Source organism: Coffea eugenioides, chromosome 6 (genome assembly GCF_003713205.1).
Source record: "Coffea eugenioides isolate CCC68of chromosome 6, Ceug_1.0, whole genome shotgun sequence".
In the NCBI taxonomy this organism is placed as follows: Eukaryota; Viridiplantae; Streptophyta; class Magnoliopsida; order Gentianales; family Rubiaceae; genus Coffea; species Coffea eugenioides.
In genome coordinates, this window is record NC_040040.1 from 53677305 (window position 1) to 53694106 (window position 16802).

At 34.5% G+C, this 16802-nt stretch overlaps 1 protein-coding gene and 1 pseudogene across 1 annotated transcript; one reads left to right on the forward strand and one right to left on the reverse strand.

The window, feature by feature from the left end:
* Nucleotides 1–6578: 6578 nt before the first annotated feature.
* LOC113775817 (cytochrome P450 71A1-like) lies at nt 6579–9557 on the reverse strand. The gene is made up of 2 exons (XM_027320835.1): nt 8603–9557; nt 6579–7196 (listed from the first exon to the last, which is right to left on the reverse strand). The coding sequence occupies exons 1-2, from the start codon at nt 9545–9547 to the stop codon at nt 6582–6584; spliced, it is 1560 nt and encodes a 519-aa protein (XP_027176636.1). The 5' UTR covers nt 9548–9557; the 3' UTR covers nt 6579–6581.
* Nucleotides 9558–13908: 4351 nt separating this feature from the next.
* On the forward strand, nt 13909–16162 carry LOC113774438 (annotated as a pseudogene).
* Nucleotides 16163–16802: the final 640 nt, after the last annotated feature.

A 16802-nucleotide genomic window follows, 5' to 3' on the forward strand; every position in this document is an offset into this window, starting at 1 on the left:
ATTTACATTTATTTCAGGGAGTAGAACAAAAATACCACAACCAACGCCAATTTGACAGTCATCGGGAAAGAGTTCAAATAACAGGCATTCAGGGGCATTTTTGGAACAAGGGAACGTAAGCCCTTTTTGGTAATTTAGCCGAAGACAGCAAGAGAAAAAAAGAGGAAGCTGGAGTCTTCGGTTTGCAGGCTGGGCCGCCGCACAGTAGCAGTAGGCTACTTAGATAGGAAATAGAAATAGCAGAGAACGAGCACCATCTTAGGGGGAGAGCTTTTGCTCTTTGACTTTTCTTTTGTTAGCTTAGGAGTAGCTTCAATTCACGCATGCCAGGAGAACATTGGAGACCTTTGACTTTTCTTTTCGGCTTCTAGTATCTTTTTCTTCCTTCGTATGATGAGATGAAGGGAAGACAATAAATCATCTCTGTAACTTTGCTTTTCTTTATTCCTTCGATCGAATTGAATTTGCCCATTTTCCAATCAATGGCCGCTGCTTTCTCTTCGAGTTCGTGTGGGTCTTTCGTATTGGGGATGAGCTAAATTTCCTTTTCTAGTCAAGGAACAACGGATACTTTGCTTTGCCTAAAAATTGTGAGATCGATTTAATTTTATCTTTTTCTTTTATTTATTAGTATTCGCATATTCTCTAATTACAGTGCTTATGATTGTTCGATTAATTGATTGTCTTGGATCCGGATAATTAGTTGATTGGGTAATCTATTGTCAATTAGGACATTAAATCCGTAATTGTTTAATTACTCTGAAATAATGACAACTGGCATGATTGGGTTTGTGTTAGGAGAATACGCGGACTAATATGAAATAACCCTGATAGTGCGTTATTTGATTAGAATAGGGCTCCTCTAATACGTAATGCAATTGGAGAATTAAATCTTACGGGCGTACCTAGGATTATTTCTCAATTAGAGCAGTGATTAACGGGCGTACCTTAATCACCGGCACAGTAAGAAGGGGTTGACTGTCATCATTTGTTTGGTAGTTATAACCTATTTATTAATAAATAATTGGAAATGCTTGTGCATCGATGATCAATTAGGTGAACCATTGCTGAAGTTATTTCTTGGCTAGACCTTTAATTTTTATTACTTTGATTTTGGTGAATTGTCATTTAATTTTTAGTTTGCTATTTTACTCTTAGAATTGTTTTAATTGTTATCGTTTATACAAAAACATTCCCCCGTGTTACTTTGGATTTCTTAAGAGAACAAATATCCCCAGTCCCTGAAGATACGACCCTACTTGCCCTGTCTACAAATTCATAATTATTTGTGAAAAAAAGCCATCCCATTCGGGTATATCGGATCAAGCAAACTCTTCAGGAATAGGGTGAATCAAGTAACCCATTGCACACCTAAAATCCCTGCTCCAGTACTTGGAATCGGGTTTTGGTTACTTTAACTGGCAATTAGATTTATTTTATTATTTTATTATTGCACAGGCATCGACAACCTGTCATCGAATTAACAAAAATATTAACGTGTGTCTACTTAAGAAAAGGATCAGGGCCTCACAAGCCCAATTTTGTCCAATCCAAATCAATTTGTGTACATCACAGCCGACCCTTCTCTAGATTTTGATATCAACCATGCAGCATTAAAAGAATGAAAAAGTAGTACCTGAATTGAGTTATCAAAAAGCAATTTCCAATACCTAGGGAACTAATGAGAAGCTGGAGAGCCCAAATGGTACAAAATTTTCAATTTTCTGGGATCAAAATTACACTTGTTCATCAACGACAATTTCAAGAACTATAAGTTTTGAGACATTTTCTACATAAATAGTTTAAATGAAATCCTGTATGACTAAAGGTCCCCTATTGGTGAATAGTAAACATGTCATTGTAGTAAAATAAGCTGAAAACTCGACCCTGTTCTCTCACTCAACTTTTTCGACTGAGTCCTACCAAAAAAAAAAAAAAAAACTTTTTCGACTGAGCCTTGTCAGAATTTCCAACTTCACCAAATCAGTTTGACTTCATGGGATATACCTCACATCACTTTGACGATCCTTACCTCTTGAATACAAGTGAATTGGTTTGAGTTTCTTTGTGCCGTTTGCTTAGATTAATTCCAGCAGCTTTAGTTTATCAAGTTTTGTCGTTAATTAGTGGAATAAATGGCTAAAAGGTCATCTATATCTATATGTACCGGAAGGGAGGCTTTAGTGGAGGCCTCTTGTATGGCTTCCAAATCTCCCATACTTTTTTTTCTAGATTTTTTATTTATTTTAATACATAAATTCAATTAAAAAGTTTGAAATACTGTGATTTACAACTACTCCTATGATAATTCAAATTTAAAATTTAAAACTTTCTTTCCCACTTCAAATGAGTGCTTAATAAATCATTTATAGTTTGTTTTTAGATTTTGACCACTTTTTCCTTCCATAAGTAAAGAAAATAAATTTGGATAATTTGATTAGTCCCATATTAAAATCATTCACCCCATTACAATTTTATCACTTTAGCCCATTTTATTCCTTGATTAATAAATATTGATTTTTCAAATCTAAGGAATAATCTGATTAGTCCCATTTTTTAATCATTATATAGTAACATTTTTAGCACTTTCTTTCCAGGTATATACATAGATTTGTCAAATATTCAAATAACATATCCAATTATAACCATTCTTCAACCATTTTATCTATTGCAACTAAATTAATTTTTTTTAGCCTTAAACTTATCCTATTAAACGATTATTCCAACTAATGAAATAAACATTCTAACATACAATGTCATCTAGATAATTTTTGACATGCTCAAAACTTTATCTGGATAATTTTGCATATAACGTGCACATAAAACAAAATTTTTATATGAATTTTAAATTAATAATAGTGGGCATTTAGATGGTTATTTTTTGGAATGTTTATCAAAAATTTTAAAACAATTATTTGATAAAACAATTATCCTAGATGATCATCACAAAAAATAGTAGTATTTCACCAAAGTTACACCCAATTACTTTTCCTTGATGACTATAATTCTAACTCGTTATTTGAAAAAAAACACTTGAAAAGAAAAGTGAGATAATGAATCCTAAATAATAAAAGGAACAGAAAGATTGGAGTATAGTGTTGGAAAGGGTATAAGAAAGGTATTGAGTCCTAAATATATAGTAAAAGGAGCATAAAGATAGAAGTATAGGATTGGGGAGGGTAAAGTCAAGGGAGCTATAGTGGTGAGTTGGGATGAAATTATCAAAATAGGTTATTTATGTGGATCAAATAGATATAGTTTTACATGATTGTGGTTATCTTATCCATTTACAATCCACTACACAATTTTATTTATTTTTCTCTCATATCCTTTGAATAACAAAATAAGATATCATTGTAATCAACAAAAATATGAACACATTGCATTAATAAATAAATTTTTACCTAAAAAATTAAAAAAAAAAGTTACATAGAAGAACCAATAGTGGTGATCATAAGGAGTTTCAATTTTGTCGCTCTATAAGAATCTCAAAATAATTTAGGTGTGAATGCAAGGAATCAATTAACACTTAATGAGTTAATTAAAACTTTGATTGAAGGGAGGGAGAAAATAGGATAAAATTTAACAAAAATTTAAAAAAATAAAGAATAAGAAAATAATGTTAAATGTGCCTTTGCAAAAGGTAGAATATAATTAGTGATTTAAATTTACTTACTAATGAATTTGAATCTACGTCTAATTTAATTAAGTCAAAATAGGTAATCCCAATCTATCTATTTAATAGCCACTTATTAATGAATTTTAATTGGGTTACCCAATTGAAGTTAATAAAATTGTATATCCATACTCATTTGTTAAAGAACAAATTGAAAATTTGGTCATTATTTACAACTATATATGGAGAGTAACAAGACAAAAGGTAAATAGGTTGTAAAATTGGGTAAGAGATCGCATAAATCGATAGAAGTAGGGTAGGGTGAAGAAAAGGTAGAATTTGTGAGAGACAGAAGAGTTGCAGGGATGTGGGAAGTTTGGATTAGTAAGGCGAGGAAGAGGATAATGAAAAGTAGGGAAATGTTAACAGGAAGTGGCGCAGAAAATGAAAACATGGAAGGGAGAGTTAACAATTTGTGGTTGCTGTGCTTTTAGTAATTTTTTAGATATTTTTGTGGCCTTTGTTCATGTTTTTTAACATACGTTAAGGTTTTAAATAAAGTACATAAATACAATATAAATTAGACACTAAAATAGCACTCTTTTAATTTTTTAAACCTTTTTTCATGTAACTAATATAAATAATTCATTTACTATTATAATTATATTAAACGTAAATCCGTGCAAGCCCTGAGTATGTTAGTACATTTGTGCTGCCTTCATCTTTCAGAATTTCCCTTTTCTGGCCATTCCATCCATTTCTTGTTTTTTAGTGTTCGGGAAATAAAAGAATTAGAAATTTACCAGCGAGTGGAATTAAAAAAAAATTAACGTGTGTCTACTTAAGAAAAGGATCAGGGCCTCACAAATCCAATTTTGTCCAATTCAAATTGATTTGTGTACATCACAGCCGACCCTTCTCTAGATTTTGATATCAACCATGCAGAATTAAAAGAATGAAAAAGTAGTACCTGAATTGAGTTATCAAGAAGAAATTCCAATACCTAGGGAACTAATGAGAACTTGAAGAGCCCAAATGGAACAAAATTTTCAATTTTCTGGGAGCAAAATGACACTTGTTCAACAACGACAATTTCAAGAACTATAAGTTTGGAGACATTTTCTACATAAATGGTTTAAATGAAATCCTATATGACTAAAGGTCCTCTATTGGTGCATAGTAAACATGTCATTGGAGTAAAATAAGGTGAAAACTGGACCATGTTCTCTCATTCAACTTTTTCGACTGAGCCTTCTCAGAATTTCCAACTTCACCAAATCAGTTTGCGTATCTTGCGAGCTTATTCAAGCATGAGGAGTTTGACTTCATGGGATATACTTCACATCACTTTGACGATCCTTTCCTCTTGAATACAAGTGAATTGGTTTGAATTTCTTTGTGCCATTTGCTTAGATTAATTCCAGCAGCTTTAATTTATCAAGTTTTGTCGTTAATTAGTGGAATAAATGACTAAAAGGTCATGTTGACTATAGTAAGAAACCCTCTCTCAAGAAAGAAAATCTGAAAATTTTCTCAAAATATTATTCACTACCAAAAATGATAAAACTAAGGCATATTTATAGCCTTTACATGACCCTACTCTTAATCAAATTAGAACGAACTTAACTAAACATTAACTACTAAGAAAATACTCTAATTCGGCTACTAACTAAAGCAACTAACTTAAACTCAGCTCCAACCATGATCAACATGACCTTAGCCAATTATTCCGCTGAAAGCAACAACTCACTAACATGAAAGCAACATTAATCAATCCAACCTCAACAATCGGCTGGAAAAATTGAATAAAACAAAGGACAGCTATAAACTAATAACAAGACCATTCACTTAAGACTCAAATTGACGCAAACAAACTAGATAAGCTTCAAAGCCAACTAGATATCGCATCACTCATATAACGTGATCATGATCTGACCACTGCTCACAGCGACGAGGAAGTAAATGATTTTGACATTTGAATTATGAAACACACATGTCCTGACCTATTTATCATCAAGAATTCCAACTGCGCGCATGGTCCTTGAGTTTATAGAATACATTTTCTTTGCAAATAATTTCTGCATTCTTTACGTAATGCTTATCAGAAATGATTCCGGATCACATTGTTTGGTTTTCTAAATTGTTCCTACGTCCCAATAGTTGAGGATCTAACTGCATTCAAGCATCTTCCATGACTTCATTTACGAAAAAAGTCAAAGATTTCATAGCACAGTTTGCTTAAAATAAAAGATTTGTTTCAACATATTAAATTGACCTTCGTACTTAGTGCCTCGGTTAGACTTAGCACTAGAAATAAATTAATATGTGAAGGTTTATTTCAATGATTTGCCATACAAGTAAGTACTCCTTCTTTTCGCTCTATTGTTAATGAATTTGCTTCTTCCATACTTGCATCATAATTTGCAGGTAACAACCCATTTTGTAGAGTATGCTCCAGTGCTCGACTTCGGCAGCTCGAAAATGAGTGCGAAGTTCAATTCTGCTGACATTTGATGTGAGACCCCACATCAATCATTCCATTAAACCAAAGTAACTATTACGGCAAAAGATTGGGTAGACCTGATTTTATAGATCATGTGGTCTAAATATTGCTACACCATCAATTCTTGAGTTGGTAAAATGGTGTAATAAAATTTGAACCACGAGATCTACATAGATCAACTCTATCCAAGTGTTTGCTAGTTATTATAACACATGAGGGCAAAGCTGGAAGGATGATTTTCAGAAGCAATCTTAGGTTAATGGAAAAGCGACGTTATCTATACATACTTCCCTCTAAGCTTCGTGGGCTTACGGGTTTGAGCTTCCAATACAAACGTATGAAACTCTTTTATTTCAAATCTGATGATACCAAATTGAAGACCAAAACAGCAAGAATTCCTCAAATGGCCGTACATTGTATATGAACTACACATTCTGATCCCATTTGACATGTTTTTTCTTACTACGAAGGCACACGTTTCTTTGCCACAAGTCGCAGGGCATTTTTCTTAAGCATAGCAAGACCCGGTAAAACATCAGTGTCAATGTCCTCTTTCTTCACTCCAGAAGGCAATCCCCAATTGAATGAGTTCAAAAGATTAGCAAGTGCAAGCTCCACAGTACCTAGTCCCAGGGAGTATCCCGGGCAGCCTCTTCTGCCTGCCCCAAACGGGATCAATTGAAAGTGTTTCCCTGTTGCATCTATAGTAATATTCAAGAATCTCTCAGGCAAGAACTCATGTGGATTTTCCCAATACTCAGGATCTCTTCCAATTGCCCAAGCATTCACGTAAACCGTAGTCTTGGGCTGGATCTCATACCCGTCTAGGATGCAACTTTCCGTTGTGTATCGTGGGAGTAAAAGAGGAGCAATTGGGTACAGTCTCATAGTCTCCTTGACGATTGCTTTGAGATAGGGAAGCTTTTGAATATCATCTTCATCTATCATTTTTTTCTCTCCAAGCACCTCTTGGATTTCGTTTTGAGCTTTTTCCAGTGCCGCAGAGTTCTTGATAAGGGCTGTCATTGCCCAGATTACTGTGCCTGCCGAAGTTTCTGACCCGGCCAAAAATACGTTCTGCAGTTGTTTTTCGAAGAAAAAAAGATAATCATCAATGAATTTCCTAAGCCTAAAAATTTTCATGTGCTTCGGTTGAAGATCATTCAGAAATTTTTTCGGACAGTAAAGCTGTAAAATTTTTGGAATGTAATGTATATGTGATAAAGAGATGGGTAAACATTATGTTTAGGAAATATTACAATTTTGTTTTTTTTTCCTAAAAAAAGGCTGATTCAAATGGTTGTTGTTCATCAAGACCAATTGTATCCAATTGAAATGAATCAACATTTGTGTAAGACAAAATGAAGATTCCCATCCGATCCAATTCTAGTGGAGACCCAAAACACAACCTCTCTATCAGAATTTGAAATTGGAGTTGTTACGTAACAGTGGCAAAAACTTGTGTAGACCCGGTCTACGGGCCCACTATAGACCGAGTGACGGTGAAATTGCCACATCATCACAACTCACTAGAAACATCCGTCAATATACATCTGATCAAGAATCTCTACATGCTAGAATATTGTTACATCTGATCAAGAATCTGTCCAAGATTTCCAGTAAACTGCCCCTCAATGTATTCCTCAGCATTAACTAGCTGCAAGCTCATGTACTCAAGCTGGGGATCAGCTTCCGTCTATCACCTTGTTTGACTTTACTGCTCTGCACTACCGTCTCTCTCTCTCTCTCTCTCTCTCAATTTTTTAAAATTCCTCTTTTGAAATACATACAAGTACACATCAAAATCTAATAGCAACAATTTTTCAGGTCAGGTTTCTTTTGCTTTCCTGCCAAACTCCATCTCAGCCTTGTAAAATTTCCGAAAACCCCCGCCCCATGCCTTCAGTTTTCGTTTTCGGAAAATTTCTGATTGGATTTGGTTTGTTATTTTGGCTTTATTTTCGGTTTTCCTTAAATAATTATGAGCTTCACCCAAAAAAAAAACCCCAAAGCATCTAAGGAAATGAAAGAGGGAAAGAAACCACAAAGAAGGAGAGTGGTGATGGTTTCGGTGGAGATGGATCTCAGAAGTAGGTACCGATGAAGGCAAAAAGGAGGAATAAACTGGTTACAACTTTTGGGGAGGAAAGAGAGAGGAAGTAATAAAGGGATGCTGATAATATGGTGATGATGATTTTGGGGGAAAGTAGTAGTTAAGGAAGAGATAGATGCTGATGATTCGCGTATCACGGAGGCTAGGAAGCAAATTTACTTAAGGATAGTGCCAATTAACTTAAGGATGTAAATAGAAAAACAAATAAATAGCGCTGTGTTTGGCTTTTTGTCAAAATTAAATTGTATCCTAATGTTAAGTAGCATTATTTTTCACAAGAAATGATTGCAATTTCAAGTAGAAAAAAACTAAACAGAACCTGTATATCACACTCTGTATTGGAATGTACGTTAAAGAGTTAGTTTATTACCATAAGCATGGCCTTGATGTGATCCACAGTCAGATCAAACGGAGTTGATCTGTCATTCTGTAATTGAAGCAAGAGATCAATAATGTCTCCATCCATTGACGTTGGCCTATTTGGATCCAGGTGCTCATCAATGAGTTCTTGGTAGAACAAATCAAGCTTGTTGAAAACTTTCTCCAGTCGAGATAGCATCCCAGTGTATTTATCCAGCCAACCAATTGTAGGAAAATAATCAGAGAAATAGAAGGCAACCAACACTGCCTGAGCTTCGTGCATGAGAAAGTGGAATCTTTTTCTTTCTTGGCCTTCCTCGTCATACCTTTTTCCAAAACCAATTCGGCAAATCATAGTACATGTGAGAGACAATAAAGTGTGAGTCAAGTCAGTTACTTGTGATGAAGCCGATTCCTGGGATATCTTTTGAATCATTCGGTAGACCTCATCTTCCCGTATAGGACGAAACGATTGAACTCTCTTGGAGCTCAGGAGATGAAGAACACAAATCTTTCTCAATTCTCTCCATTGCTCAGCGTACGGTGCCAACCCGATGTCCAGGCCATTGTAGGACAATTTTCGCTGGCCAAGCATAGGTGGTCGGCTACAGAAAATTAAGTCATGATTTTTCATAACCTCTTCTGCCATTCTTGCTGAAGAAACCACAAGTACTGGCAAGGATCCATGCTTGAGGGACATGAGAGGGCCATACTTTCTGGAAAGCTCCCAGAGATAGATATGTGGGGCTGAAGAATCAAACTGATGCATGTTTCCAATGATTGGAATCCTAGGAGGACCAGGGAGAGGAGGATGAGATTTTGTTGATGATTTCTTGCCGTTTTTCTGAAGAAGAATCAGGTAAATTATGGGAAGAGCTGAAAGTAAAGCGATGATCAATACTATCTCCATTATTTCAGGAGGAAGGTTTTCTTGAGGTGGCTGGAAAATGGACATAGAAGTTGGTTTTAAATAGACTTCGTTGTGCTTCAAGTTGCATGGAAGTTCTATATCAATAAAATGTGTTTTACATAATATATATATATATATATATATATATATCTTATCTTACATATATAGAAAGAGTTAAGATTTCTACTCCCACATTAAGTCACATGGCGGCGTTAGGGGAGGGAGAAAATTTTTCTTCCTTTTATGCCATGGGAATGTTTACTACTTCTCATAATAGTATATCACTATTGAGGTCATTTTTGTCTTTTACATGAAATTACTATCTTGGACAGAGATAAATAACTACCCCTAAAACAGTAACTAACTATTGAGGACTATTTTTGACTTTTTGTAAATAGTCTTTTGCTTTCTTTCCCAGTCTTTCCCGTCTCTTTCCCTCTTTTCTCAGACAAATATTTGTCTCTGTCGTGAAAGAGAAGAAGTCAAAAAGTCAAAAAAAAAAATGGAAATTGACCCACGTGGTAGCAAAACAAAACACTCCCTTTCTGCTTTATTTTAACCCATCATCTTTTGTTTTCTTCTTCCTTTCTCTCTCTCTGTTTCCCGTTTCTTTATTTCTCCTTTCTTTTCTTTCTGGTTCAGACGAAAAAAAGTACTACTTGAATTCTTCCACCAGTAGCGAATTGTTTAGAAGTCCTCCCTTTGCCAGGAAAATTTTGTTGATGAGATTTTGTTTATGATTTCCTGCTGTTTTTCTGAAGAAGAATCAGGAAAATTATGGGAAGAGCTGAAAGTAAAGCGATGATCAGGACTATCTCCATCACTTCAGGAGGAAGTTTTTTCTTGTGGCGGCTGGAAAATGGACATAGAAGTTGGTTTTAAATTGACTTTGTTGAGCTCTAAGTTGCATGGAAGCTCTGTATCAATAAAATGTATATCACATATATGAGGCACACACGTATATCACATAGGCCCTGAGAAATTTCCGGCTATCACATATATAACTAAGTTCCGTACATTCAAACAGATCGTCACTGAGAAAAGGGCATAACGAGGCCCTTAACTAATAAAAAAAAGCTTTAATCCAATGAACGTGTTATCTCCAGAAGTTTCTCTTACCTGTGATATCATTGGAGGAAGTTAATTTTAAGAATTAGTAAAATTCACCTATATATTTATTTGTTTCACAAAGATCTTATTTTATTGTAACAATCTTTTTAAAATATCGCAAAAAATCCAACTACTATTTTGACAGGTAATTTATCTTTTCTTTTTTTCATAACTATCAAATATGTCCTCACTGTTTACATACAAATTTGTATGCATAACCTTTTCAAACTCATACTTTTACGATGAACTTTTAATTGTGTTTTAAAAAAATTCATATGATATACAAATGTGCAATATCTCTCATTATATTTGTCCCATATAATGTTAAATCTCTCCCCAAGTATGAACAGTACAAAGTATGGATTAATCTTCTATACAGTGATATTATATACATCATCAATTTTGAATGAATAATAACTATATAAAATTTAAATTTGAAATTCAAATTTTGTACATGCATTATGAATCCAACGGTGATAATATATACATCGTCAGTGCATATAAAATTTACTCATGAAGTATTGGTTCATTTGTTGGAACAAACTGTGTAGTAACTGTTCTTACCAATTTAATACATTATTTGGTACCTGCGCTCATGGGTCAGGGGAATATTAAGTGAATTTTATTTTAGGGGGAAAGCAAATTATAATACTTGCTAGTTGGGGGTCTTCGGGAGTTGTCTGGCGTTGTATTGCAGCTTGGGATTTAAAAAAATTATTTTACGAACAAGTTTATTTTCCTTTACTTTCATTAACACCTAAAGTTGTAACCAAGTCCTATTATTCATTTAGAAATTTGTACCTTAACCTTTTATGATTTTCCCTAAAAAAAACCCTTTTATAACTTAAGTGATATTCCGCGGTTGAAAAATTGTAAGAAATTAAAGAAACAATTTATAAGAAATCATTATGAGGGGTGTAAAATGCCAAATAAAACCCTATTTATGCGTATTCCACATCTAAAAAATCCATAATAATAGATTACAATCTGTCCAGACATTTGAATTTATTAGAGGGGTGTAAAATGCCAAATAAAACCCTATTTATGCGTATTCCACATCTAAAAAATCCATAAAAGGGTAGTAAAAGAGGGGTGGGGGGGAGGAATGATATTTCACCCATTCAATAATGGTGCATGGTGTGTAGTTAGTCATGTCAATGGGTAGGATTCGGATTGAATTTTTTTTATTCACATCCAAACTTTAGTTAAATCCAGACTCTTATGGGTCTAAAAAAAAAATCCAAATCCGACACTCATGGGTTTGAGTATTCAACAGGTGCCCATGGATACTTTTCTAAACACACAATAAAGAATTAAAGTAAAAAAGTTTTAAATAGTTTAAAAATAACATAAATATCATCCAATTTTTATTTTCAAATAATAAAATTAACATTCAAGATGTTGAATGCAATATTATGTACTCAAAGAAAGAACTATTATTAACTAAAGCTAATTATTTTCAAAGGTTCATCAGCATTTTCATTCAATCTTTCATTTATTTGCTTTTACTCTTTTATAAATCTACTATATATATATATATATGTGTGTGTGTGTGTGTGTGTTTGAGTTTGGATTATAGAAAATTAAATCCTATCAAGACCCATAACTCTTTTACAGAGTCTGGGTCCAAGTAGAGTTTGAATTTGACAAATTAAATCCAAACCCTACTCAAGTATATTGGATCTAAATTAGATTTGGATAAGATCTGACATATTGACATGCCTATGTGTATCCGTGTAATATCCAAATCTTTTATGGTAATAAACAGAAGGTTTGAATTGGGGACAATTGTAAATGCTTATGGCAGAAAGTGGCCAAAATTGAAATTGCGGTATGAAGTGAGAGAATACGTCACGAGTTTAGAGGTACAAACTGGATTTAGTCCATTGGCTTGAGTGTCTTAGCAAATCTGTGTCTTACTTGGTAAAAAACTTGGAATAATTCTCTCATGTCCTAATCAAATAATTGTCAAGCCTTGTATTCAAACAAGAACAACCGGACTTGGATCATTAAAACGACAATTGTGATAAAGTTGAAATACATCAACCTGCTAATAGCCACCATATTTGCAGGCCGATCTTTTCTTGGACAATAGTAGCAGCAAGTTGTAGTACTACTACTACTACTACCCTATTGGTTGATGCACAAGAAGTCGTCGAATTCCACTTAATCTTGTAGAACTTCGGCGACCAGCTCATCCAAAGGATTGATGGGTCATTTCTTGCTTCAGACAAAAATGGAAAAAAAAAAAAAGGCAGATATCTGCTTCCAATTGTTCCTTCTCGCCAATCATCCATAATGCTGGGGAAAAGTAAAAACATTGGCAACTAAAACTAGTGGCATGCCAAGTGAAACCCCTCAATGAATATTATACTGCCACGTAGATAATGAAGTAGAGCTCGGAAGAGTGTATTCGAGGGGAGTCCTTATAAGCCATTGCTAGCTCTTCCAACTCAAAATTTTCAAGTTTAGAGAACTAGTAAAGCATTACAAGATAGTTAAATACTATTTGGATATGAAATAACTTTAAAAAATTGAAAACTAGAATACGAAAAATGTTTAAAGCATTTAGGATTTAGTACTATCATATGGAGTTACAAACATACACAAAAGTTTCTCGATCATTACTTCTCATCGCTTAGGATTTTAAAAATTTGCAACTGTTAAAACTCAGTGGCCAACAGTACCTAAAATTTAGAGATAAGAAAATAGAATAATAATAAATTTGATTAAGTTAGTGGCCAACAGTTTCATGTAACTTTTAAAGTCATAGAGTTTGTAAATTTTTATTTTTCATGATTTTAAGGATATAATGCTGCCTACACGCCATAGGTTTTAATTCTACCAAAGATAAGAAAGATCTTCTCGATGTGAAATTCTGATATGGACGGTGCTATTGCTGCCATAAAATAAATTAGGAGCTTGTAACATTCATAGTTTTCGTCATTTCAATCATTTTAAGGGTACAATAACTGTGTTTGGATTGTAAATTATTTGAAATATTTAAAAAAAATACTATAGTACTTATATTAATATGACGTGTGTGAAATAAAAAAAAATTAAAAAACATATTTATGATACAAGCAAATTCGCCTTCTCAATCCGTATCCCGCTACTCACATCTGGGTATTCTCATCAATTATTATCCAAAAAAAGAACCCAATTTTTGTTCAAATCCACAACGCAACTCAAACTCAAGCTCGTATTCAAGCTCAACAAAGTCATATTCGAGTTCACTTCTTTCTGACCAAATTTGCATCCTACAAAGGCCATCATATCTTACTTCCAGCCAGATGATGGAGATATTGATTGCTTTAATCTCAGCACTTCTAGTTGTCGTCCTAAGCGTTCTTCAAAAGAACAGGATGAGATCATCAAGAACAAAAAATCCTCCACCACCAGGTCCTCGGGGATTCCAGTCATTCGAAGCTTGCTTCAGTTTGATACCTCAGCCCCTCATGTATAAAATTGGCAACTTTCCAAAATATATGGACCTCTCATGTCTCTTAAGCTTGGATCCTTTCCACTGCTTGTGGTTTCATCCGCAAGAATGGCTGAAGAAGTTGTGAAAAACCATGACTCGACATTTTCAGTCGCCCACTGTTCCTAGGTTCCCGAATGCTTTCTTACAACGGCTTGGATATCGCCTTCTCTCCATACAGCGAGCAATGGAGAGCTGAGAAAGATTTCTGTTCTTCATCTCTTCAGCAACAGAAGGGTGCAGTCATTTCGTGGTATTCGTGAAGATGAAGTCTCCCGGATGATCAGAAAGATATCCAAGGAAGCATCTTCATCTCAAGTGACGAATTTGAGTAAGACTTTACTATCACTTTCAAGTACGCTTATCTGTAGAATTGCTTTCGGAAAGAAGTATGATGAGGAAGATCAACAAAGAAGACGATTCCATGATCTCCTCCAAGAAATGCAGGCCGCATTCGTGGGGTTCTTTTTCTCAGACTATATTCCTTCAATTGGTTGGCTTGATAGCCTCAATGGGATGCGTTCTCGACTTGAGCGGACTTGCAGGAAGTTAGATTCATTTCTTCAAGAACTCATCGACGAACACTTAAATCCAAATAGGCCAGAGTCCATGAACGGTGATATCATTGACATCATGCTTCAATTACTTCAAGAACAATCAACTTCCTTTGATCTAACGCAAGATCACATCAAAAGCAATGCTCATGGTGATTAATTACCTGTTCAAAGGGCCTACTTTTTTGTTTGGGTTCAAAACGCCCTTTACATTTTAACAAATAAATTTTTTCGTCCTTCATTTTTAAAATTATAAATTTATGTCCCTTACAAAATTAATTTGATAAAATTTAGTTCCAACCTAGGTTTTCGATCATTTTTATCTTGAATCCATTATGTGACCCACATATTGTTATTTTTTTTTTGGAGCAAAAATGTTAGATCTCATTTATAGTTAAATAAATGACTTGATCCATATTCACTTTTGCATCTAAAAAAGTAGGATTTGATTTAATCTATATTCATTTTTGCCATTAAAAAGTGGAATCTAGCCTTCTTGTATATAAAAAATAATTGCATGTGGTCACATAGTGATTTTGGATTAAAAAGTGGTCAAAAATTTAGGTAAGGATCAAATATTATTAATTTGAATTTGTAAGGAACGTAAAATTAATATTTTAAAGGTGAGGGATGAAGAAATTCATTTAATGAAATGTGGGAACGTTTTGAACGATTTTTCATTTTTGTTTTTCCTTTTAAGAATTTGGATCAATCCCATTTTGCTAATCTGTTTCAATATATCATTGTAGGATGTATTTAGTGCAGGGTCGGATACTATTGCAGCTACGATAATCTGGGCAATGGCAGCACTGATGAAGAGCCTTGAAGCAATATTGAAGAAGGCACAAGCAGAGATTAGAGGTGCAGTTGGAAATAAAGATATAGTAAACGAAGATGATATTCAAAAGCTCCCTTATCTCAAGGCAATTGTCAAGGAGACCTTCAGATTGTATCCTCCAGCTCTACTTTCAGTTCCAAGACAGACGCTAGCAAATTGCATTATAAATGGTCACGATATCCAGTCCAATTCTATAGTTTACACAAATGTCTGGGCGATTGGAAGAGATCCCGAGTATTGGGAAAATCCAAATGAGTTTTTGCCTGAGAGATGCTTGAATAGCAGTGTAGATATGAAACAGAAAGACTTTCAACTGATACCATTTGGAGCTGGCCGAAGGGGCTGCCCTGGATATTCTCTGGTACTCGCAATGGTGGAAGTTGGACTTGCCAATCTTCTGTACTCTTTTGACTGGGAATTACCTTCTGGGATCAAGAAAGATGACATTGATACTCAAGTTTTACCAGGTCTTACAATGCTTAAGAAAAATGATCTGCTACTTTCGGCAAAAAATGTGTGTGCGTAGCAAGTGTCAAGTTCTGGCATCTAAATACTTGGGACCATGTATTCTTTGGTTGTGGAATTTCCTCTTTTTTTTCTTCCCTCCTTGTGTTTAGTTTGTTTTATGACTTGCTCCTAGTCGTATACTTATATTCTACTGTCGGTTTGGAACCCAAGTTTTTTGTCTAGTTTTTTTTTTCTACAAGTTTTTTTAATAACTTTAATTACAATAATTTCAAACAACTCCCTAAATATTTTAAAATGCATGCCTCAAATGCCCAAACACATACAAAAAATTTTTCCTGTCTTTCTTCTTCTTCCTCCCCACAACTCAATCTATCACCACCTCCACCAACAGCCGCCACCGGCCGCCACTCCACTGGTGCCGGCATCGGGGCCGGTGACTCTTTCTTTTTTTTTTTTTTTCCTTTCTTTCTTTTCTCCCTCTCTCTCTCTCTTTCTCTCCTCCTTCTTTCCTCCTCCTCCCTTCCTCTTCCTCCTCTCCTTCCCCTTTCCTCTCCCCCCTCCCCTGAAACCTTGTATAAAAACATAAGGAAATTATGTAGATAAATGTAAAAATTACAAGAAAGTAACGTGAATATTTATACAAATCATAAGGGTGTTATATAAATATTAAAACTTTATCACACGCTCTCTTAAAATACGTTTGGTATAAATGCCATAATTGGCCGTGCATTCCGTTTTTTTCTACCTTAAAATTTATATAAAACCATAGGAGTTATATGATTATTTTAAAACTCTAAAAAGTTCATTTGACATTATGTAAAACCGCATGCGGGTAACAAGTAATTTGTC